Source organism: Loxodonta africana, chromosome 5 (assembly GCF_030014295.1).
Source record: "Loxodonta africana isolate mLoxAfr1 chromosome 5, mLoxAfr1.hap2, whole genome shotgun sequence".
NCBI lineage: Eukaryota > Metazoa > Chordata > Mammalia > Proboscidea > Elephantidae > Loxodonta > Loxodonta africana.
Genome location: NC_087346.1, coordinates 27442819 through 27469251, shown reverse-complemented (window position 1 = coordinate 27469251; position 26433 = coordinate 27442819). Strand labels below are relative to the sequence as shown.

General features: G+C 40.7%; 1 protein-coding gene across 7 annotated transcripts in view; it reads right to left on the bottom strand.

Moving 5' to 3' along the window:
* Positions 1-7479, bottom strand: part of PDE5A (phosphodiesterase 5A) — a 160572-nt gene extending 153093 nt beyond the window's left edge. For 4 of the 7 annotated variants that reach the window (XR_002785850.2, XR_010322028.1, XR_010322029.1 and 1 more), the window contains exon 1: positions 7052-7345. Coding sequence is in view for 2 of the 7 variants with exons in the window: in XM_003410498.4 (XP_003410546.1) it covers positions 7052-7173 (122 nt within the window). In the remaining 5 variants the exon portion in view is untranslated. The other 3 variants (XM_023548615.2, XM_064285406.1, XM_010590526.3) reach the window with 3 other exon arrangements.
* Positions 7480-26433: the final 18954 nt, after the last annotated feature.

Genomic DNA, 26433 nt, shown 5'->3' with positions numbered 1-26433 from the left:
GTTTGCTTTTGGTTTTACTTTCCAAGGGTAACTTAATGAATGCTCTCAATTTCCACTTGGCTGGAGTTTTATCATTTTGTTCCTAATTAACTTGTACACTTGTTTCGTATTATAGCTGCATAGATGTTGTAACTATGATTAACTTATACTTTCTTTTAAATATTCTACATTTAAGTAACATTAAAATAGAAGGCAGCAACATAAGGAATGCCAGATATCTGGAACTTCTGGGTATACCCACATTACTTTCTTTTAGGAATTGCCCTTCCCCAGTGACATACAATGCTGTGGGCTACCTGCCCTAGCAGAGGAGTCAGAGAACCCTTCTCTCCTGGATAGAATGACTGGTCCAGGTTAGGCACATGACCCAAGCAAGGCCAGAGTAATTCTGAGAGGACTGACACAGGTAATGAGTCCCTGGGCGGTGCAAATGTTAATGCGCTTGGCTGCCAACATAAATGGTGGTGGTACAAGTCCACCCAGAGGTGCCCTGGAACAAAGGTCTGGCAATCTACTTCCAAAAAATCAACCATTACAAACCCTATGGGGCACAATTCTACCTGACACACATGGAGTCACCATGAATCAGAGCTGAGTGGGTGACAACTGGTTTTTGGATATACATAAGAAGGTGCTTCTCTAACACTGGAAGTTTAAGACCTACATACACAGGCCAGGGGGAAACTTTATCGGCACATGGAGAAAGCATTCAGGAGAATAAAGCCAACCTAGAAGAGAGCCAAAAGATGGATGGAGGGTTGTCAGACTCCTCTGTTGCGGCAGATGGGTGGGTGCATGGACTATAGACAGAATCTGGACAAGATCGTTTCATCAGCTGAACGCACAGTCAAACTCAAGCCCTTCAATCATGCGAGTCAATTTCATGCAAGTTTGAGTTGTTTCTATCACTTGTGGCCAAAAGTTTCCTGACTAATATACTGAAAATCACTAAATGTCCTTCTTTAACAGGGGTACATTGCTTAGTTTGAGAAACACTGGATTCCATGATCCTGCTAACTCTAAAGGTCAGTGATTCTGTGTGTGTGTATTTTAATTACTTTACAAGCTCAAAAGATCAGGATCTTTACTTTCTAATATTTCATAAGCATCACTGGGGATGTGATACCAAATGAGCTCGGTTCACTTCTACGCTTAGGTGTAAATAAAATTATTCAGAGACGATAATCAGCAAACAGTTAATCTTACTTTACGGTACGATTCAGAATCAACAGAGAAGTCTCCCCTCTCCTGAAAAATAAAGAGGGTAATGATGGCACGTAAGACTTTAAAAACATGTTCACTACAAACTAAAAAACAGAAAAATAGATGTATCTTTACAGGCTTTTTAAAAGCTCCTTTAGAATACTTATCAAAATAATTCTTATGAGCTTAATACTCAGTTTGCTTTATCTGCCTTAAACATCTCACTGGCAATAAATATAAACAAAAATTATATCTATCTACTATTCAAAGAAAATGGATAAAGCACTTACATCTTAAAAATGTAACGTAATTCAAAATAAACTGAGACTAGCATGTCAGCAAATAAGATTACTGAGTTAAATATCAAATGAATGACTCATGTGGAAAGGTTTTCTTCAATCTTTATTCCTAGGTATGTAGCCCACAGGCACTTTGTAACTGAGAACCTGACATAACACATATTTCCAGAGCCAGTCTTGGTCAGCTGTAACACCGGTCAACTAAATCTACATCTGTGTGGCCAAACTAATTTCACAGAAAGTCCTGCAAAGTCAGTTGCTAGTCTGCATCCGAAATTCAGAAACTGGTCATTTTTCAACCCTCCAGTATCAATCAACTTAGTGATTTAATTGGCTGGCAGTTCTACTAAAGGCTTTTATCCACGCAAGAGGTTTTTATCCTACCATCAGCTCTAAGAACAAAAAACAAATATAACTCAATACAACAATTATGGGTTCAATTAAATATTAGGCTGAAAACTAGTTGGGATAAGCTAATAAATACCAAGCAGTTCTGTTTAGCCTTTTCTGGTACAAAAGAAATCCTTCCTGAGCGTTACTAAAACACACTAGGAAGCCCAGGCAAAGTTCTAAGCTGATGTGTGTTCTCGAATCTAGTGGAAGGGGAACGTCTGAGTAAGACACCATCCCTATAATCAGAAAAGAGTCAGGATACAAACTTTAGCCAGACAACTTGAAAGAAGTTTCAAATATTTTAAAAGAAATGCTACTAGAGAGCAAAGTCAAAACACTTCTTTACGCAAATTATTTAGAAAGAAAATTCTAATGCAGGGCATAATGAAGACGCTAAAATAATTGCTAATCTGGGGTGTTAAGGGCACGATCTCGTGACAATATTGCCAATTTCTACCTATCTTCAGAGCACAAACTGAAAAAGAAAATCCTGCTGAATTGGACTCCAAGTCTTTTTAAGTTTGGTGTAACTAAGCAGACAGATCGACTGAGATCTCCACCTATGAGTACCTGCCACTGCATTACATTACCACCTTTTTAAGAATCATGTCCTAAATGGGTCTGAACTTGAAACTTTGAGGTCACTAGAGATAGGAAGGCAATGAGAAGCATCATTTCAGGAGCTCCTAGGGATTCCTCTAGGCAGGAGGACGTCAATCCACGTGAGTGCTTCCAGGGCACTAAAAGGCAGCTTAGAGCTGGCTCTACGGGCCCTAACTATACACAATACAGGGAAACAGGCCATGACTGCACCAGGATCGCCACCATAAAAATATGAGAAATAGTGACAAAGATTCAGCCAATGCCTAAAGGATTTTATTATCTTCAACACTAGTAAGTGCTTACCAAAATATGCATAACAAATCATTTGTCTTAAAATAGTGATCAAGTCTATATTTCTACGTAACTATAGAACAATAACTTCTAAATGGATAGTGGTACTTATTTTATATCCATTGTCTGATTTTAATATAGATGCTTTGCAGGTAAAAATTTTACTGCTTTTAGAAATGAGGAGAAGGATTACAAAGAAACAGAAACGAAGAATCCCAAACACAGGACCTGGAACCTCAACCAATTCAGTACAGCTCTGTGGTGTCAAGTAAAAATCTATCACAGAGAACTACATGGGAGCGTAGAACTTCTGTTTCTGGACTTTGATCCAAGCGGTCGTAAAACCTTGTCCTCAATTACTATCTCCTATTTTCCACTATATGCCAAATATTCTGCAGCTTTTGCCTAGTACAAAACAAAGCAATAAAAAATCAATCATGTCACCCCTACAGTACTAAATGACCTAAAACACCACCCACAATCACAGAGCTGATTAGTAAGTAATGAAAGGTATCGGTATTCTAATACGCTGTCAAGAACAACAACAGCAGTGAAGCGGCATTAGCACTAGGAAGGCTTCAGTTGTGAACGTGTATGCATCAGAGCTCTTCATTCACAGTGTCTCAGGCTCAAAAGACCGCACGTCGTCCAGAACAGTGAGGGTGTGAGTTTCCAGACGTTGTAATCAAGTAAGTAGCCCCAAATTAATTTTTATGCCAATAGATTACATCATGAATTGTTCGAATGACATTCTCAAATTCACATAAACAAGTTGTGATTACTATAAAACACCTATTGCTAGGCTACAAGCTGTAACTTTTAATGAGATCCTTTGCTCCGTATTTGAAGCTAGTTATAGAAACAATATAACATAGAGCATAATTGCTTTCAAGGTTAACTAAAATTTACAGGTGTTAAGGAGCCCTGGTGGCACAACGGTTAAGTACTCAGCTGCTAACCCAAAGGCTGGCGTTTCCTGCCCACCCAGAGGCTCTATGGGAGAAAGAACTGGTGATCTGTTTCTGTAAAGATTACAGCCAAGAACACTCTACCGGCAGTTCTACTCTGGGTCACCATGAGTTGGAATCAACTCTCTGGCACTCAACAACAGCAACGACAAATGAGACTTCAGGAATGCCAGAGCCTGCATTCTGTTCAATGACTACCAATGGGGGCAGACTATTCAGTCTGGGGCAGGATAAAGACACAAACAAGAATGTTGAATTAAATCAAATAATGTAGAGAGAGTTCCATCAGCAAGCCTGTTTACTAGTGCAGATGGACAATCTGAGTCCAAATTTATTTTGCATCTTAAAACTTTGAATCCAAATGCTTCTACAGAACTATTCTGTTTCACAGGTTTCCTGAATTGCAGATCGTATTCATTTTACATTTAACAAAATGGAAAAATGCAATGTGAGCTTCCAGTTTATTAAAAAAAAGAAAAAAAGTTTATTAAAAACCATAAGCTATAAAGTTAAAATGTATGCAATAAAATTTTACCACAATCATATGAACTACAATGGGCTTAGTAGTTTGGTATTTTTATAATCAACTAATCAGCAGCCTCTCACTCTTTATTTTAAAGTAAGTTTCCAGTTAATAGCACCGAACATAATCCCAAAGTGGAATACTGTTTCAGGAAGAGCCTCCGGCTACACGCAAATTCTTCGATTATATTTTTTAGTGACGACTTTCAGCACTTTATACCTCCTAATGCTGAGGGCCTGCACGACTCTTAAATATTTTACACTTTCATTTTCTAACTTATACTCAACATACTCTTAAGAGTACAAACACACACGTGCCTTAGAAAGCTTTCAGCCTATTGCCAACATCAACTATAATATAAAAACCTTAACGGGGGGAAAACTCTTTTTATGGAGTCTCAGGTGATCTAAGCTTCACAGAGGGAGCAATGTAAACTTGAGAATTCTAATTTTAATCCTAATGGGAACAAAATGTAACCGTACTCTCTCAATTTATTTTCCAGTAAAATATGACTACACTTTCAAAGTTTTTGCAAGCTCTGAAAATGAACTGTTCTTAACTATGACTAGTCAAAAACTACTACCAAATCATGCCAAATTTACGTCTCTGAAGGAAGAGGGAAGAAAAAAGAAAAGGTCATTTATGTTGTAATATCAGACTAATAACGTTGTCCCTTAAGCTGTTAACGAACTGCCTAGAACACCTCCAGAGAACACTTTCACACACACTACACAAAAAACCAGCCTAGTTCGCCTCCCTGCTTGCCGTTCTATGCGCTATAATTCAATGAGAGCAAAAGGGTGGGAGTGTGCAAGGGAGAAAGAAAACTGGGGACAGATGGCCTCGGAGTAGCAGGTGACCCCATAAGCAATCGATAATTCCAGACCTAGATGGCGTTAGTGCCTCAGCCTAAAACTCGCAGCAAAGTGCCCTTCGTAAATAAACCACTCTCCTTCCAGGGTTATTCACTAAATCTATCCTCTGGCGGCTCCTGTTTAGGATTTTGGAAGGAAAAAGGGGACGGGAATTAAAGAAGGAGGTCGGAGTAAGTAAGCAGAAGAGATAAGATTTGTCCCCGGAGCCGTTGCCTTCATCAAAAAACGCGGAAAGTGATCAAAGGGGCACCAACTCTGAACGTTTGTTAAGAAAAACAGGGTTGAAAAAAACCCCATCTAAAACCCCAAAGTAATACATCCGCAAGAGAATAAAGGAACACAAAAATATATAGTTCATTTTCACTGGGAAATCGCCCCGTCGGTGTGACCCAGGCCCCACCACCCCTTACCCGTCCCCATCGCGCCCCGGGGAAGTGATGGGGCGGGGGATGCAGTAGCAAGTACCTTGTTTTGTCTCCAAAGGGCAACATAGCAAACGTAGGAAGTTCAAGATGCAGACCCTGCGGCCTCGGCCGAGTCTGTACTCCAGGAGGCGCGAGCGGGGGAGGGTGACAACCTGCCCAGGTGAAGCCGACGACTCGGAGCGGGCTCCCTACGGTCCCCGACGCCGCGCCGCTGACCGCCGCTGCCCGCTCGTCCCGCGCTGCGCCGCCCCCTGGCGGGGAGCGCCCGGCAGAGCCGCAGCCGCGCGCCGGCAGGCGGGAGTGTGGCGCGAAGCCTCGGTCGGCTCCTCCACCATCACCGCCCCGCGTGCATCTTCCTCCTGGCCGCGATGGCCAGCACTCGCAGTCCGACGGCCACTGCCCTGCGCTGGTGGCGGCGGCGGAGCTCAGCCCCTGCTCCAAAGGGGTGCGTCAGGGAGTCAGCCTGAGTCCGCGCGCAGGAGCGCTGTCCGCACCCCGGCCTCGCACTAACTCCTCAAGCTTCAGGGAGTCCGCCCGCCACGCTCCACCCTCCTCGTCCCTCGGCTCCGGTCTCAATTCCTCCCAACTCTCCCGCGAGCGTTTCCCACGCGCGCCCCGACTGCCTGCTGTGAGCTGCTTCCAAAGGGTCAGGCTCCTTCCTCCCCGCGCTCCGAAGCAGCCGCCCTCCGCCTGGCTCCCGACCAGGAGAAGCTGGCCTGTGGGGTCGGCTCGGGCCGCGCGGGACCCGTCAGCTTCCCGGGGTTCGCTCCCCGGTGCACCTCCCCCGCGCCCTTTGTGTGCGAGCCGTGGAGCCCCTCCTTCCAGCGGCACCGCCTTTTGCGAAAGCGCGAGTGAAAGGAGGCGCGCGGGACGAGGGGACTGGAAGGGGCAAAAGGCGACCGCACTCACTCTGGGAAGGTTCCGGCATGTTGTTGCCTTTGGGCTCTCCGGTCGTCTCGCCTCTACCCCGGCTTCCCCGCCCCGCCAGGGCCGGGGCGAGGGGGGACGGGGAGGAGCGGAGCCACTGGGACCGAGTTGGAAATGGTGCTTCCGGAGCTACAGGGAAGGGGCTCAAAAAAGTGTTTTGGTTTCGCTAAGGGGATTTAGGAAAACCAAGAGGCAGGAGAGGGGCTGGTAGAAGGCCCCATGAGCGACGTTATATAAAAATAACCTTGCTCCCAGGGAAGACCAGGGTGGCGGGAGCTGGGGCGGGGGGGTCGGCACATACATTTTTGTATTTGAACTTTGTGAGCAAGTTGGGTAGAATCTGACGCTTCGGTTTTAGTTACCGTACTCACTTTAAAGTAGAGGTATTTATCCATAACAGGACCAAGGACCTACTTCAAAAGCAAAGGGCCGGGGAACTGGTGGCTGCTTAATGGGAAGGAAGGGAAAATTCAAAGGGCGAAAGAGAACAGTCCCAGGTCACTCTCCATGCCCCGACTAGGTCTTCCGTGCGTTCTCTTCTTACCTGGTTGCTTTCCTAACAAAGTAAGAGAAGGTAAAGTCCCAGTGATCGTCCAGCCACGCTTCTACCGAGTCCTGGTCCCGCTGCTGCTGCGGCCGCCCGGGGCCGGGGTCGCCCCGCTCCATGATCTGCGCCGCGCGACTCCGCGTCTCGCTGGAGCTGGTTTTCCACCCTAGCTAGGGTCCCTCCCTCGGAGGAGCAGGACACTTCCTCGAGACCCTCCCCCTCCGCCTCGCTCCGGCCCGGTCGGCTGGCGGAGAGGCTGCAGGCGCAGGGCCAGCTTCCCGCCCCGCCCAGTCCCTCCAGCTCCGTACCGCTCCCAGGTGTAGCGGGCGGGCTCGGCCGCAGCTGCCCCTCTGTCTGCCTAGGGTCCGGCCGACTCTCGAGTACCCGGGTCCTGAGGCGGCCGTGACGACGACAGGCGAACTCTCCGGCAGCAGAGTGGCCGCGGCTGGGAGGCCGCGCGGCCGCTGGGGTGCGCTGTGAGGCGAGGCGGCTCCTGGGAAGCGCGCAAAGGTGACTGGATGTGTTCGCAGAGCGCCTCGCCTCGCTCTAGGAAGTGGAAGGTTGCCATGTAGGGGACCCCTCCCAAGCCCAAAAACCGGGAGTTTTGGGAGCCTTCCGAAAGTGAGAGCTGCTGCTATCCTGGGCGCTCTTCCTCGGGCCTGGGAAAACAATGACTGGGCCGCCTCGCTTTTCCTCCAACCCAACGCGTAGGTCCGGTAAGAGCCGGGACCCACTTCGCTCCACGCCCAGCCCGCGCAGCATCTCAAAGCGCCCCAGCGGGAAGAGCTGGGATGCTTTGCACCAAGACAGATTCCTGCAACCCTGACCTCAAAGGTCAGGTGAAGTGTTGAGGGCCTAGGTGAACAACCTCCTACCAAGTTATACCTGTACTTAATAATAATGAGACATTAAGTGCCTTTAGCCATCGTATCAAACACCCCCCTTTTTTTAATCACTGATTTTCTTGGAAGAGAAAAACGTATGAAGTCAGAAAACAAGGGCTGCTCTGTATAATTAGATTGAGAATACTGGTGCAAGTGGGTACAAAAGAGAGCAGGTAGTTGCCTTGTTGTACCCCTCACCCAGGTAGTACACTTTAAAATTAATTAATCATTTATATTTAACTTGAATCAATACTCCCTCCCAAAAAATCAGTTTAAAAGTGTTAAGCATTCCTACTCTTTACTATCTTACGCTTCTTTACTACCACCCATCTGTCAGTTCATCCAGTTGTTCTGCTTTGCATATTGCTATGATGCCGAAAGCTGTGCCACCACTATTTCAAATACCAGCAGTGTCACCCAGGGTGGACAGATTTCAGTAGTTTCCAGACTAAGACAGACTAGAAAGAAAGGCCTGGTGATCTACTTCCAAAAATTACCCAGTGAAAAATTTATGAATGACAACAGAATACTATCCAATATAGTGCTGGAAGATGAGCCGCCTAGGTTGGAAGGCATTACACAGTACCCTCAAACATACCAATGATCATGAAGATGGTGAAGGACCTGGCAACATTTCTTCTGTCACACATAAAGTCCTCACGAATTGGAGTTGACTCCGCAGCAACTAACTACAATATTGTTATATTAAGAAAGCAATTGGTGTCTTCCTTTGCTTTGGTATTTTGCAATGACCTAATTATTTTTGGCAGAATTGATGTGGAGTTATATGTTTCACAAAATGTGAATGACACTGTTAGCAGGAATATACCAAAAGTGATTGGACATGCTTTGAACAAACTTACTCTTGGCAAGAATATAAGACATTACTCACCACATGGAAACACCTAACAAAATTGATAATCTGGGAACTTTAAAAATGTTTGCCAATCCCCCAATGCAATGTTTTATCTTTCCTGCTTTAAATAATTGTCCTTCTGTTATTTCAGCTTTCCTCAAACTTTACTTTTTTTTTTTTCTTTTTGGTAAATAAAGTTTTATTGAAAGTTCACTTTTGTATGCAAGTAACCACAACCAATAAAAAGCAAGCAAAGCAATGGAGTGGTAGTAATGCATGATAAATTGTATCAGTGTTCGTGAAATAGAGACTTTCTTCTCAGTGCTCAGGTTTTTCCCCCTGTGGAAATCCATGGGTTCCTCATAACGGGAGGTCAATTATAATTTAATTCTCTACTTACCTGCTAAAGATGGAGGGAATTTCTGGCTTGAATAGTTTTCTTTGTTTGGATATTTGATTAAACGTGGCAATATCCAAAGGTCCACGTTCGCTTATAATCCAAAAAGGTTATGTATTACAACAGAATATTGTTGTAATTATACTACCAGGAAGGTTTTTGAAAAACTGCTGGAAGATAAAACAATCCACAGATTCCCCCATCATTGAGTTTCAGTTCTGTGCAATGTAGATGGTGGGTGAGGGCTTACTGGGAAGGCCTGTTACCTGAAGAAGGGGTAGGAGGAGGTTTCAAACTGTTTTAGTCTCTAGAACGCTCAGATAACATTTGTAACACACCTCTTAGAAGTATTTAAAAGTAAGGTCTTCATACTGACCTCTTGTTTTTATTTCATTTCATTCTTTACCCCAATTTGATCAATTATTTTATGTTTTAACTTGCTGGTATGGATTGTTCTAAGTACCCTCAATTTTGTTTGGAAATGAGCTGAAGGACAAACAAATAAGCATCACCAAGCAATAACCTTTAAAATGCTGTTAACACTATTTATGACAAACAAATGAAAAGAGACTTCCAGTGTATTCCCATTATACTAGAATAAAATCTCAACTTCCTAATGTAGTTTACAAGATTCTACATTATGTGGCCTCTACTGTTAAATACCCGGCAGTGGGTTTACTGTTAAATATTTGGTCATACAACTTGAGAAAACAAATGAAACCATGGATGATCCAATTCCTTTTCCCAAAAAAGAGAACACAAAAGTGCCATGATATCTTTCCTTTTTTTCCCAAATATTACCTGCCGTCTTCTGTTCACTTACAGTAATGCTGTTATATGTAAGATAAAATAAAAAATACACTAAACAACTTTATGACAATAAATCTAACAATTTAAATGAAATGAAATGGATGGATTTCACAAGAAAAAAAAAAAAAAAAACTAACCCAAACTGACACACGATGAAATAGAAGTTCTATTGAAACAGAATTCAATAATACATTAAATTTGTTATCAAAAGCCTTCTTACAAGGAAAACTTTGGTCCCAAATAATTTCACTGGTGAATTTGATCTAACATTTAATAGAAAAGAAATATGAATCTTACACAAAGCTTTGCATTAAGTCAGCATAACCCTGATACTAAAACATAATAAAAATTTTAAAGAAAACAATATCCTCTATGAAATAATACAAAAACTCTTAATAAATTATTAGCAAATTAAATCCAGCAATATATAAAAAAGGTAATATCCTATGACTAAGAATGATTTATCACAGGAATATAAAGCTAGTTTAACATTCAAACATCATTTAATTCAACTTATCATCTTAACAGAATAAAGGAGAAAATCCCATATGATAATCGCAATTGATGCAGTAAAAAGCATTTGACAGAACTAAATATTCATTCACTATTTAAAAAAAAATTCTTAGCAACCAAGGAATAGAAATATTTCAGTTTGATAAAGGGCATCTATAAAAAACTTACAGGTGTATTTAATAGTAAACTATTGAGTGCTGTCCCCCAGAAGTTTGGGAACAGGGCAAGGAAATCTGCTCTCGCCACTTCCACTCAAAATTGTACTGGATGTCCTAGCCAGTGCAATAAAGCAAGAAAAAGAAAAAGCTGCAAAGATTGGAAAGGAAAAAGTAAAACTTTATGTCTGCAAACATGAATATTTATGAACATACTTTGAGGACTCTACAAAGCAACTGCTTGAACTAAGAGGCGATTTAGCAAGATTGCAGCATAAATGGTCAATATAAAAAATCAATTGTAGCAATGAACAATTAGAAAACTAAACTATAAAACAATACCACTTACAATAGTGTCAAAACAAAATACAATGAAAAATTTAGCAAAATATGTGCAAAAAATGCACATTAAAAGTTATAAAGCATTGCCGGAAGAAATTTAAACAGACCTAAAAAATGCACAGATATATTATGTTCATTGATTGGAGGACTCAATATTATTATATGTCATTTCTCCCAAAATTTATGATTGGAATTGATTGATGATAAAATTCCAATCATAACCCCAGCAAGCAATTTCATTAAAAAGATGAAAATCTGATTCTAAATTTAACGTGGAAATGTGAGAGACATAGAATGAAAAAAAAATCTTGAAAAAGGGTAACAAAACTGGGAGATATATGCTACTTGACTTCGAGATTTACTATAAAGCTACAGTAATCAAGAAAGTATGATATTCACATAAGCATAGTCAAATATAATGAATTATAATAAGTTTAATTAAAAGTTCAGAAATATAATTTGTATGATCACTTGACTTTAGAAAAAGATGCCAGTGTAGTTCATTAGAAAAAGCAGTGTTTTCACTAAGGACTGCTTGAACAGATGGATCTTCATATGAAAAAAATAATTTTTCTTGACCACTACCTCACACCACACACCAATATTAATCAGGAATGAAACATAGGCCTAAAAACAAAATATGTATAGTTCTAGAAGGAAACATGGAAGAATGTCTTCACAACCTGGAAGTGGGCAATGATTTCTTAAGAGAAAACAGAAAGGATTAACTATACAGAAAAAAATAATAATAAATTAGATTTCATCAAAAAAGTCTGCTCTTCTAAAGAGCCACTAAGAAAAGGAAAAATTAATCCACTGACTGGAAGAAAATATTTGCAAAACATATATCTCACAAAGGCTTGTATACGGCATATACTCCCAATTAAATAATAAAAAGACAAACACTCCAATAGGGGAAAAATTGGCAAAAGGCCTAAACAGACACTTTACAAAGAAAGGTATAAAAATGGCCATTAAGCACATGTAAAGGTGCTCAACACCATTAGTCTTCAGGGAAATATGTATTAAAGCCACAGTGAGCTACCACTACCAACCTCCAGAGTGGCCAAAACTAAAAAGACTGACAACACCAAATGCTGTTTGGTGTGGGATATGGAGCAGCCAGAAATTTCATACATTGCTGGTTGAAAGTTAAAATGGTACAATCACTTTGGAAACATGTTTGGCATTTTTTAACAAGTTAATCATATACCTACCCTTTTCCCTATAAATTCCATTCACAGATATTTATCCAAAAGAAATGAGAACTTATGTTCATAGGAATGTTCATGGAAACTTTATTCTTAATAGCCAAAAATTCTAAAAATCCCGAATGCCTTAACAGGAGAATGAAAGATACATTCATGCACTAGAACACGACTCAGTAATAAAAAGGACTGAACTACTAATATATTCAACGAAATGGATGAAGATTATAAACATTATGCTATCAACAAAAATAATACATAATGTATGATTCCATTTACATGAAGTTCTAGAACACATAAAACGAATCTACCGTGAAAATAATTTGAAAAGCGATTGCCTCTAGGAGGAAGCCAGTTGAGAAAGGGTGTGAGGGAACATTTCGGGATGATAGAAATACTCTGAGACTGGAGAAGAACGTGAGTTACTAGATCGTGTGCATTTGTCAAAACTCATCAAATTGCACAAAAATGAAATCATTGTGTGTAAATTTTACCTATAAAAAATGTTGAACTGTGGGTAGTTAGCTTGTTCTTTGTACAGTTCTGAAACTACTTTCTGTATATTATAGGCTTAAGAAAAATGTATAAATTTATTTGCACAAATAACGAGAGCCAAGTTTCTCATTGTTGGAGAAGGGAGTTACACGTATGGAAAGGGAGAAGACTAGAAGGTACTTTGCGGTATGAACTGGTGTCACATATATGTATACAGATATACATATGTATATGTGTGTATATACATATATACATAAATATAAATGTGTGTGTGTGCCTGTGTGCATGAAACCAAGCCTGTTGCTGTCAAGGCAGTTCCAAATCATAGCAACACTACAGGACAGAGTAAAACTGCCCAATAGAGTTTCCAAGGCTGTAATCTTTATGAAAACAGACTATCACATCTTACTCCTGCAAGGCAGCTGGTGGGTTTGAACGGTTGATCCGTGGTTAGTGGCCAAATGTAACCACTTCACCACCAGGGCTCCTATATTTAAATATCTCTGTATCTGTATCTAAAAATCTCTAAATCTATGTCTAAAAATCTATCTATCACGTGAGAAGGAACTGAAAGCAGTTTCTAAGAGCTGTGGGCAGCTTCCTGCTGACCGCCTGTGTGGACCTCCAGCCTCCAGTATTACAACCCTAAGGAACTAAATTCTACCAACAACCTGAGTGAACTCAGAAATGTATCTTTCCTCATCAAGCCTCAGACGAGAGCACGATTCCACCCAACACTTTGATTTGCAGCCTTATGAGATGCCAAGGAGCGGACATCTTAAAAACTGATCTCTTAATTATATTGAATTTTCCAATTCATGAACATAGTCTGTTCATTTATTCAGGTCTTTTAAAATTTCTCCCAGCAATGCTTTGTAATTTGTAGTGTACATGTCTTACACATACTTTGTTCCAGAAGCAATGACATACCAGAAGCAATGAGTACACGTACAATTTGGGTTTTGCTTTCTAAATACAATTCTTTACTAAAAGAAACCAGGAGTCTTTCTTTTTCTTTTAAATTGTACTTCAGATGAAGGTTTACAAAACAAACTGGCTTCTCATTAAACATCAAAACATATTGTTTTATGACATTGGTTAACAACCCCACAACATGTCAGCACTCTTCCTTCTTAACCTTGGGTTCCCTATTACCAGCTTTCCTGTCCCTTCCTGCCTTCTAGTCCTTGCCTCTGGTCTGGTGTGCCCCTTTAGTCTTGTTTTGTTTTATGGGCCTGTTTAATTTGGGGGTGAAGGGTAACCTTGAGGAATGACTTCATTACTGAGCTAAAAGAGTGCCCGGGGGCCATACTGTCAGGTTTTCTCCAGTTTCTGTCAGGCCAGTAAGTCTGGTCTTTTTTTTTTACTTAGAATTTTGTTCTACATTTTTCTCCAGCTCTGTCCGGGACCCTCTATTGTGATCCCTGTTAGAGCAGTCAGTGGTGGTAGCTGGGCACCATCTAGTTGTACTGGACTCAGTCTGGTAGAGGTCATGGTAGTTGTGGTCCCTTTGTCCTTTGGACTACTCTTTCCCTTGTGTCTTCAGTTTTCTTCATTCTCCCTTGGTCCTGAAGGGGTAAGACCAGTGAGAGTATCTTAGATGGCTGCTTATAGGCTTTTAAGAACCAGATGCTACTCACCAAAGTAGAATGTAGAACATTTTCTCATAAACTATGTTATGCCAATTGAGCTAGCTGTTCCCTGAGACCATGGTCCCCATAGCCCTCAGCCCAGCAAATTGGCCCCTCAGGGAGTTTGGATGTATCTATGGAGCTTCCGTGACTTTGCCTTGTACAAGTTGTGCTGGCTTCCCTGGTATTGTGTGCTATCTTACCCTTCACCAAAGTTACCACTTATCTATTGTCTATTTAGTGTTTTTCCATCCCCACTCCTCCCCTTCCTTGTAGCCATCAAAGATTGTTTCTTTTTGTGTGTAAAACTTTTCATGAATTTTTATAGTAGTGGTCTCATACACTATTTTTTCTTTTGTGATTGACTTATTTTACTCAGCATAATACCCTCCATATTCATCCATGTTGTGAGATGCTTCGGAGATTCATTCATCATTCTTCTTTATCGTTGCATAATACTCCATTGTGTGTATGTACCATAGTTTGTTTATCCCTTCATCTGTTGATGGGCATCTAGGTTGTTTCCATCTTTTTGCTATTGTGAACAATGCTGCAATGAACGTAGATGTGCATATGTCTATTCTTGAAGACACAACCTAATATTGTAGATTGAGTCCTGACTCATTAATGTAACTGCCACCTATCTCACCTCATTAACATCATAGAGGTAGGATTTACTACCTATAGGAAAATTACATCAGATGACAAAAATGGACAATCACACAATACTGGGAATCATGGCCTAGCCAAGTTGGCACATATTTTTGGGGGACACAATTCAATCCATAATTCCAAGTCACCAATTTAGTATCACTTATAGGCAGCGCAATGGTTTGGGGCTTGGGTGCTAACGGAAAGGTAGTCGATTTGAACTCACCAGCTGCTCTTCGGAAGAAAAGACCTGGTGATCTACTCTTGTAAAGATTATAGCCTAGGAAACCCTATGGGGCAGTTCTACTCTGTCATATAGGGTTACTATGAGTCAGAATGGACTCATGGCACACAGCAACAACAATATCGGATAAACCAACAACACATACCTTTTAATAGAATGCACTGAGAAGGAAACATCACCTCAGTGTTATTCCTCCTAAAAATATGTCATGCAATCTGAATTTAATCATGAGAAAATATTAGACATACCCAAACTGAGGGACTTTCTACAAAATAACTAGCCCATACGCTTCAAAAATGTTAAGATCTAGAAAGACAAAGAAAGGAGCTGTGTATTAGTTAACTACTGCTGTGTAACAATATTGGAATCTTTGGGTGGCACAGTGTTTAAGTGCTCAGCTGCTAACTGAAAGGTTGGCAGTTAAACCCACCAGCCCCTTTGCGAGAGAAAGATGTGGCAGTCTGCTTCTGTAAGGATTACAGCCTTGGAAACCCTATTGGGTAGTTCTACTCTGAGTTCAAATCAACTCCACAGCACCAGGTACTAGCTGAAAAGTTGGCAGCTAGAATGCACCCAGTGTAGCCTCAGAAAGATCACATAGCCTTAAAAACCAATAGAACAGTTCTACTCTGCTCCACAGCAACTAAATTTGGTCAGGTTTAGGAATACACACATGCACATATACACACGCAGGCATATATATACACACATGATATATAGAGAGTACATATACATTTTTTTTTTTTTGTATATATTTTGTGGCTTAAAGCAGCACACCTTCATTATCTCAGTCTGTGAGTCGAGAGTCCAGGTTCACTTTACACGGGTCCTGTACTCAGGATCTGGCAATGCTGCAAGCAAGGCTGCAGACTTATTTAAGGCTCATCTGGAGAAGGATTCCACTTCCAAGCCCACTCAGGCTGTTAGTAGAATTCAGTTCCTTGCGATTTTAGAACTGAGGATTACATTTCTTGCTGGCTGGAGGCCCTTACAGATTGTTGGCTGGTGGCTGCTCTCAGCTTCTAGAAGCCACCTGCTTCTCTTTGCCAGGAGTTCCTTAACATGGTTGCTTACTTCCTCAAGCCAACAAAAGAGAGGGACTCCAACAAGATGAGCTCTACAATCTTATATAATACAATCACACAAGCATACACACATAATCACATACACTCCGATGCCTTATCACGTTCTATTGGTCGGAAGCAAGTTCCAGGTCCCTTCTCTCACGCAAGGATAGGGGATCACATAAGAGTGGCAACACCAGAGACAAGGATTATGGGAACCACCTTAAGAGTCTGTTTCCCACAAACTTGTTCTAGATGAATAAAGACAAAAAACCAGAAGACCTGACAATTAACGGCAATGTGTGATCCTCAATTCGATCTTGGACCAATTTTAAAAAATAGCTAAAAATGAAATTTTTGAGGCAATTTACAAAATTTGATTATGGCCTACGGATGAAATAATAATACTGTATCAATACTAGACTGCCCAATTTTGATAACTGACTGTGGTTATGTAAAAAAAAAAAATCCTTGTTTTTAGGAAATGTATGCTGAAGTGTTTAGTGAGAAAGGGGCACAATGTTTCTAGTTTCCTTTCAGGTGGTTCAGAAAAAAATATGTATATATACCCTCCCTGTATGATGTGTGTATATACATGTCTGTGGGTGCATATGCATGTGTGTGTGTATTTAGAGAGAGAAAGAATGAATGATGGTACCCAATGTAAACAATTCCTAAACCTGACTTCAGAACATACAGAGATTCTTTGGTATTATTCTTGCAGCTTTTCTGTAAATTTGAAATTATACAAAAAATTAAAATGTACAGAAATATTAATATGAAGTATTTTTAAACAGAAAATCTCAAGTTTCTGTGGAACACAATTTGAAATAAATTGCCACAAACTATCAAAATATTCTGAAAATGCCAACATTTTATCAAACTATATCCAGAAAAATAGAAAGAAAACCAATTGACAGATTGTATGTCCCAGTTTCTGGTTTGGAAAAATGTTTATTACATTTGTGAGACATGCTTAGAGAAAATTTCAGTATACTTGACTACTCTACATGGAGTTTCTTCTAAGGTTGGATAGGGAGTTTTATCTTTGTATTTTCTCTACGTGTTACAGAGGTAGATGCTTAATAAATATTTGTTTAGTGAAAAAACACATAAAAACTAGCATGAAAATAGTTTCTATCTGGGGAAGTATTTCTAGAATAAGACTGCGTAAGAAGGCACAATGTCTGGCGTATAGCTTGTGTTCACTAAATATATACGTATATTTATTTTTTTTATTGAACTTTAGACGAAGGTTTACAGAACAAACTAGTTTCTCATCAGTTAGTACACACATGGTTCTATGACATCGGTTAACAGCCCCACGACATGTCAACACTTTCCCTTCTCAACCCTGAGTTCCCTATTACCAGCTTTCTTGTTCCCTCCTGCCTTCCAGTCCCTGCCCCAGGGCTGGTGCACCCGTTTAGTCTTGTTTTGTTCCATGGGCCTGTTCAATCTTTGGCTGAGGGGTGAACTTCAGGAGCGACCTTATTACCGAGCTGAAAGGGCATCTGGGGGCCATACTCTCAGGGTTTCTCTAGTCTCTGTCAGGCCAGCAAGTCTGCTCTTCCTTTTTGAGCTAGAATTTTGTTCTACATTTTTCTCTAGCTTTGTCTGGGACCCTCTATTGCGACCCGTCAGAGCAGTCAGTGGTGGTAGCCAGGCATCATCTAGTTATACGGGATTCAGTCTGGTGGAGGCTGTGGTAGATGTGATCCATTAGTCCTTTGGACTAATCTTTCCCTTATATCTTTGGTTTTCTTCATTCTTTCTTGCTCTCAAAGGGGTGAGACCAGTGGAGTATCCTAGATGGCTGCTCACAGGGTACTCACCAAAGTATAGAATATATTCTTTATATACTAAAAAAAAAAAAAAAAAATTCTTTATATACTACGTTATGCCAATTGAGCTAGATGTTCCCTGAGACCATGGTCCCCACAGCCCTCAGCCCAGCAATTTGGTGTCTCTGGGAGTTTGGATGTGTCTAGCTACCATGGCCTTGGCTTGTACAGGTTGTGCTTGCTTCTCCAGTATTGTGTACTGTCTTACCCTTCACCAAAGTTACCACTTATCTACTGTCTAGTGTTTTTCCATCTCCACCCCTCCCCTCCCTCATAGCCATCAAATATTATTTCTTTTTGTACATTATCCATTCTGTCACTCTGTGTATCTTTATGGGAGTATTTAGGCCATTTACATTCAGTGTAATTATTGATAGGTGCAAGTTTATCGCTGTCATTTTGAAGTTTTTTTTTGTAGTGCTAACATTTTATTTGTTCCTCTTATTCTCCTGTGCTGTGTTCCTTTTGTTTGTGGATTTCTTTTGTTTTTGTTTTTATTGAGACTTTACGGTTTTATTTTGATGAGTAGGTTTGTTAACTTTCTTTGTGGTTACCTCGAAATTTACCCTTACCTTTCTAGGTTTGAAACAGTCTTTTATTACTTGGTATCACCTTGCCTTCCTCTCCATTAGGAAGTTCTATACCTGTACCGTTTATTCCCTCTTTTACTGTTCCGACATTGTTGTCATTTATAGATTAACCTCTCCCGTTCCCTGTTCCAATTGTTTTGGTTTTGAATAGTCCTTGAGAGTTCATTTCCTAGGTTGGTATCTGGCTGGTACAATCTTGTGTCCTAGATTCAGGCTGTGGGCTGATGTTGTTTGTTCTCAGACCAAAGGACTCCCTTTAATAATTCTTCTAAGTTTTGTTTGGTTTTTACATCTTCCCTTAATTTCCATTTGGAAATGTCCCTAATTTCACCATCATATTTGAACAAAAGTTTTGCAGGATATATTATTCTTGGTTGGCAAGTTTTTTCTTTCAAGGTTTTACATACGTCATCCCATTGCCTTCTTGCCTACATGGTTTCTGCCAAATAATCAGAATTTGATCTTATTGGTTCTCCTCTGTATGTGACTTTTTATTTTTCTGGAGCTGCTCACAGGATTTTTTCTTTGTCTTTAGTTTTAGTGAGTGTGATTACGATATAAAAAAAAAAAAAAAATTTTTTTTTTTTTTTTTTTTTACCTTGGTGTTTTTCTTTGGGTCTAGCCTACATGTGGTTCGTTGAACTTCCTGGATGGTCAGTTTTTCATCTTTCATGATATTAGGGAGCTTTTCTGTCAGCCATTTTTCAGTGATCTTCTTTGTGTTTTCTATTTTCCCTCCCTGTTCGGGAACTCTGATCACCTGCAAATTTTTGCCTTTGATTGTATCTCACATAATTCTCAGGGTTTTTTTTTTTTTTTCTTTTTCTTTTTTCTGATTTTTCCTCAAACAGAGTTGTATCTGTTTGCCTTCAATTTCACTGATTCTTTCATCATTTCAAACCTGCTCCTCAGCCCTTCTATGACACTGTCCATTTCTGAAATCTTGTTATCTTTTGGATTTCTAATTGTTGTTTTTGAATGATTTCTGGTTGTGAATTTATTTTGGTATTTTGTTCCTGCATTATTTTCCCGAATTGTTGGATTTTTTTTTTTTTGTATTTTCCATGAATTTGTTTGCCTTTTCCATAAATTTGTGTATTTTTTCCTCATTTTTGTTTCAACTCTTGGATTGCTCTGAATATTAGAGACTTGAATTCCCTTTCAGGTAGTACTCCTGCCTTTTCTTCTACTGGAAAGTCATCTGGTGTTTTATTTTGGATGCCTACTGGAACCATCCTGTCCTGTTTTTTTAATGTTTTGATATCATTTGCTGTCTTGGGGACATTCAGTTGTTACTTTCTTCATTTTTTGATTGTAGATCTGTTTGTTTCATCTTGCTTTTTGTTTTATTTGGTTATGTCTAAGCAAGTGCACTGTGCATTCTTTGTTTGCTCATCTGTAGTCACAATACTTTTCACCTCCTTGTCCAATGGGCAGGGCCAGTCGTTCAGCTATGGTGTAGCAGGGCAGGTCCAGTTGAAGAGGAGGGGTTGGGATGGGTTGTTTGTGGCACGTACTAGGGCCAACAGGGCAGGCCAGGAATCGGTGCTGGGCAGGTGCTTGTGCTGCTCAGAGGTGTGATGTTCAGTGCACGGTGCAGGTAGGCATGAAAGAGGGGGGAGGTTGTGATGTGTGGAGCTAGTAGGCGTATGGGAAAGAGGAGAGACAGGATAGAAAAACAGGAGCCCAAAACAAACAAGCAAACAAAAAGGAAAAAAAAAAAGAGTGCTAAGGGAGCATGCCACTGGAGTGGAGAGATGGGAAACTGAGAAATGGAGAAAAGAAAAAAAAAAAGAAGGGAAAAAGAAAGAAAAAATAACTAGATAGAAATTTGGAAAAGAAAAGAAAAGCCCCCAGGAGTCCCGGAGTCCCACTGGTGGGATTGCTAAGACCAGAGAAGTGACTCCCAGGCTGCACAGTATAGCCTGGCTAGAGGGGGTATAGATGTCCCAAAGCAGCAGGTATTCAGGAGACAGGAAAAGAAGATAAGTGTCAGAACTGAGAAATAAGACAGACAGAAAGGGAAAAAGAAAGAGAATAGAAAAAAAAGAGAAAAAGAAAGGCCTCCAGGGATCCCACCTATGTGGCTGCGCAAATTGGGGGAGTGGCTCCTAAGCTGTGCATGGCAGCCCAGCTAGAAGAGGCTCACAAGCTATAAAAAGAAAAAGAAAACAAAACAGAACAAAGCAAAACAAGGGGGAAAAATGCCCCAGGGACCCCACCAGTGTGGTGTCCTGGGCCGGGAGAGTGGTGCCCCAGTAGAGCGTGGCTTCACAGTCTTTCAAGAAGAAGCAAAGATGGCACAGGGAGCCAGGTGTTACAGAGAAAGGAGGGGGAGGTGGTAGCAGGCACAGAAGAAACCAAGAGATGGAAAGAAGCAATAACCAGCTCAGGGGCCTGGCCAGTGTAGGCAGGGCAAATCCAAGCAGCCTGAGGCCAGAGCAGTTGCCTCCTGGCCAAGAGACTGTGGCTGGCAGGAAGCAGAGGAGGCCGAAGAGGTGCGGGGGGGGGGTGGGAGGGAGGACGCGGGGGAGGGCGAGGGAGGACGCGGGGGAGGGCGAGGGAGGACGCGGGGGAGGGCGAGGGGAAGCAGGAGGGAGGCTAGGAAAGCTTCTATGGCTTGTTACCGGGTATTCTGTCTCCTGCTGGGAGCTTAGTGAAGCTGCTTTCCAGTACTTCCTGTGCAATGATCTCCGATGTGGGTGAGGTGAATCCAGGTGGCAGGGACGCTGCACTTCCTGACTGGCTGAGCCACCGCAACCAGCCCGGAAGCTGGGTGGTAGAGCAGCGGGGAGAGAATTGGCGGGTGGGAAGGCGTGTATCGCTGGTTACTGGGTGCTCTGTTTCTTGCTGGGAGTTCTGCGAAACTACTTTTCAGTGCTCCTTGTCTGCCGATTCCCAACTGGAGTCCAAGATGGCGGATCTGCGTTGCTTAGCTGATGGGGCCCTCGCACGTAACTCTCCTGGCTCTCCGTCCTGTCAGGTTCTTGTTCCATTCAGTGCTTGGCTGAGTTCTCTTCGTTTGGCAGTTCAGGTTCCAGGAATGACGTATGTCTGTGTTTTACTTTGCTTTTTGGGTCTTTGCTGTGGAGGGACAGTGTGGTACTTCTCTCTATGGTGCCGTGTTGGCCAGAAGTCTGTTCACTAAATATTTCGACAATTTAAAAAGAAGTGTGGATGCTCTCCTAAAGTACCTTGGCAGTTCCCCTTTGTGTATTGTAAGTAAATATGGCAGCTAATCATTGGGAAAAAGTTTGTTTCTGTTATTGACCTTTGTAAGTCTGATCACACTTAATAAGAGCACCGTTTAAGCTTAGCAGCACTAAAGCCCAAAAAACAAACCCATTGCCGTGGAGGCAATTGCAACCCTATAGGTCAGAATGGAGTGGCTGGTGGATTCGAACTGCTCATTTCTTGGCTAGCAGCTGATGTCTTAACCACTGCATCACCAGGGCTCTTAGCAGGACTACATTCATGTAATACAGCAGTTTTATAATGACAGTATCGGACTACATGTTTAAAGCTGTTGCGCAGTAGGGATTCGACTAACATTTTAAATACATGAATTTAAGTTAGATCTCAATTTCAAGGACAGAGTTAACTTATGAATAATAACTCTGCGTAATGGTGCAATGATTCCAGCCAGTAAACAACTCTCTTCCCCAAACCAAACATGAGGTTTTCCACCCAAGTCTCTTGGAGCAGCCAAGAATTCAGTTCGATATACAAAGACTGATCCATCTGAAAAGACTTTACACAGAAGATGGTGAGCAGCTGTTCTTTGTATCCAAAGAGGTCACCTAGAGGAAATGAACTTATATCAAAACAGGAGGGGTTGTAGATGGATAACAGGCACACTTTCCTCTCGAAGGGCTGTAGTACAGATGAATGCAAGATGAAAAACAACCATGGGACCTTTGCCTAGAGATTTTTACAAATGGGGTGGACAACCATCTGTTACAATGCTTTGAAGTCCTAAGAAGCAGATAAACCTGAAGAGCTCTTGAGGTTCCTCACTGCCCTTTCGCCAACAAATGGGGAGTATGTTAAACATTGATAAATAATATTAGTTACTCACTCACAGAAAATTAAAATGACAAAAAACACTTTTACCCAGAAGAGTTCTACACAACTCCCATCCATTTTCCTGTTAAAGAAGAGATTCCATCCTCTAGAGAAAATTATCCTGCACTAGTCAGAATGACTAAAAATAATATAATTAGTTTAGAAGGAAATAGCAAGGAGTGAAACACTTTCAAGTCAACTGCATCAGGGTGTGACACACTTAACTAAAAACCAGTTTAAAAGTAGGTCATTTAAAATAGACTCAGAGTTGGAAGAACAAAACTGTGTGCGTTTAAAGGAAAATTAGAGCAACAGAGGTTTACTGATCTTGAATTTCTAGTGTAGAAAATCACTTATCTTTCTTTTATAAATTGTAGGTAAAAATTTTTTTGGTGATGCTCAGAGTCTCATTTTTAAAATCTCGGTAGTTTAATAATCACAGCTGTACAGCCTGTCCCCTCCCAAATATGTAAGGAAAAGTGAGATTTAATTATCATGCCAGAGAAAAAGATAGAACCTCCTGACTAGGGATAAGTTTTTGTCTTTTACCAGTTACTAATTGCTGCCGAACTCATGTGTGCCTGAGTAGAAAAGTGCTCCATAGGGTTTTTAGTGGCTGATATTTAGAAAGTGGTTGCCAGACCTTTCTTCTCAGGCTCTTCTGGATGGACTTGAACATCCAACCATTTCGTTAGCAGTGGAGTGCGATAACTGTATCAGTCAGGGACCTCTTTTATCTTTTAGCATAGTTTTTGTTTGTTTGTTTTTTTGGTCACACAAACCAACATTTATTAGATAAGATTTTATCAGCAAGTAGGTATTGAAAACAGTCATATAACCTACAAGCTCAATGAAGTCCCAGCCCTCTGTCCTTCTGTGTGCTCCAACAATTCCTTCATGATACATTCTTTTTTTCCCCTAAATTTTATTTATTTTGTTGTTGTCATTGTTGAGCAAAGCATACACCAATTCAACTTTCTACATGTACAAGTTAGTGACATTGATTACATTCTTCGAGTTGTAAAACCATTCTCACCCTCCTTTTCTGAGTTGTTCCTCTTCCGTTAGCATATACTCAGTTCCCAAGTTTTCTGTCTAATCTTTTGAGTTGCTGTTGTCAATCTGATCCCATATACAGAGTCCTTAAAAGAGCATAATGTTCAAGGCAGACCTTTTTTACTAGTTGAGCTAAACTATTGTTCAGTTTTAAGATGACTTCAGGGAATATTTTTTGTTTAAGGTTTATCTCAAGGGAATAGTTTCAGGGGTTCATCCACCCTCCATGGCTCCAGAAAGTCTAGAGTCCGCAAGAATTTAAAATTCTGTTCTGCATTTTCCCACTTTTGATCAGGATTCTTCCAAGGACTGTTTTATCTGAGTGTTCGGTATTGGTAACCAGGCACCATCCAGTTCTTCTGGTCTTACAGCAAAGGGGGCAGTAGTTCATGGAGGCAATTAGCCACATATTCCATATCCTTCTCCTATTCTTGACTCTCCTTACCCTGTTGCTCCAGGTGAGTAGAGACCAATTGTTGTGCCTTGGATGGCTGCTTGCAAGCTTTTAAGACCCCAGGCACTATACAACTAAGGAGGAGTTAGAACAGAAGCACTAAACATGATATTTATTAGGCCAGTAACTGGGATGTCTCATGAAACCACGACTCTAAACCTCCAACCCAAGGAACCAAATCCCATGAGGTGTTTGGTTTTACATAAACAGCTTCAACAGCTCCTTGTGTGTGTGTGTGCGTGTGTGTGTGTGTCATTGTTGTAAATATATCTATCACACCACTTTAGCCAATTGTAACTTTTTACAGGCATACAACATGTTGGCAGCAATTATAATAATCATCAATGCAACCCTACCCTTAATCCATGTGGTTTTCCATCACCATTAATCTCTTTTCCCCTCCCACCCACCCCTGGTAACAACTAATAAACTTTGGTCTGTATACGTTTGCCTCTTTTTTTTTTTGTCTTTTTATATAAGTGAGGTCATAAAATATTTGTCATTTTGCAATTGGGTTATTTCACTCAGCATTATGTCTACAAATTCCATCCACACTGTAGCATGTATCAAGACCTCATTTCTTCTACTGGCCAAGTAGTATTCCGTTGTATGTATGTACCACATTTTGTTTATCCATTCATCTGTAGTTGGGCATATGGTCGTTTCCACCTTTTGGCTGTTGTGAATAGTGCTGCAATGAACATTGGTGTACAAGTCTCTTTTTGAATCTCTGCGTTCAAGTCTTTCAGGTATATAGCTAGGAGCAGAATTGCTGGGTCATGTGGTAGTTCTATTGTTAGTTTTTTTGAGGAATTGCCACACTGTTTTCCACTCAGCTGTACTATTTTGCATTCCCATCAGCAATGGATAAGGGTTCCAGTTTCCCTATGTCCTCACCAACATTTGTTATGTTCTGCTATTTTTTTTTTTTTTTAATCTTAGCCATCCTAGCGGGAGTGAGATGGTATCTGACTGGTTTTGATTTGCATCTCTCTGATGGTTAATGACTTGCATCTCTCTAATGGCTGAGCAACTTTAATTGTGTCTCATGGCCATTTGAATGTCCTGTTTGGTGAAATGTCTATTCAATTCCTTTGCCTTATATTATGATTGGGTTATTTGTCTTTTTGTTTTTAATTTGTCAAAGTTTTATATATATTTTGCTTATTAGATTCTTGTTGGATGTATGGTTTCCAAAGATATTCTCCCAGTCAGTAGGTTGTATTTTCAGTTTTTTGGTAAAGTCTTTTCATGAACAAAAGTTTTTAATTTTTATGAGGTCCCATTTATTTATTTTCTCTTTTGTTGCTTGTGCTTTTGTCATTATATTAGATAATCCATTGTTGAAAGCTAGGCCTGACAGCATTGCCCCTACTTGTTCTTGTAAGAATTTTATGGTTTCAGTTTACACATTTAGGTCCTTAATCCATTTTGAATTTGTTTTTGTATATGGTGTGAGGCATGGATCCTGTTTCATTTTTCTGCATGTGGAAATCCTATTTTTCCAGCACCATTTATTGAAGAGACTCTTCTTTCTCCATTGAATGGACTTAACACCCTTGTCAAAAAACTGTTGACCATAGATGTGTGGGTTTATTTCTGGACCCTCAATTCTATTCCATTTGTCTAAGTACCTGTTGTTATACCAGTACCAGACTCTTTTGATTACTGTAACCGTAGCATTATAAATAAAAAATTTTGTGTAGCATTATAGTAGGCTTAAAACCATGAAGTGTGAGTCCTCCTACTTTGTTCTTCTCTTTCAACATTGTTTTAGCTATTCAGGGCCTCTTGCCACTCCATATAAATTTGAGGATTGTTTTTCCTATTTCTGTAAAGAAGGCTATTGGAATTTTGATCTGGATTGTCTTGAATCTATAGATCACTTTGGGTAGTATTGACATCTTAACAATATTAAATCTCCCACTCCATGAACATGGAACATTTTTCTGTTTCTTTAAGTCTTCTTTAATCCCTTTCAGTTGTTCACATCCATCCCTAGGTTTTTTCCTAGGTACTTTATTCTCTTAGATGCTATTGTAAGTGGTATGGTTTCCCTTTCAGATTTCTCATTGCCTGTGTATAGAAACCCGACTGATATTTTATTTGTTGACCTTATA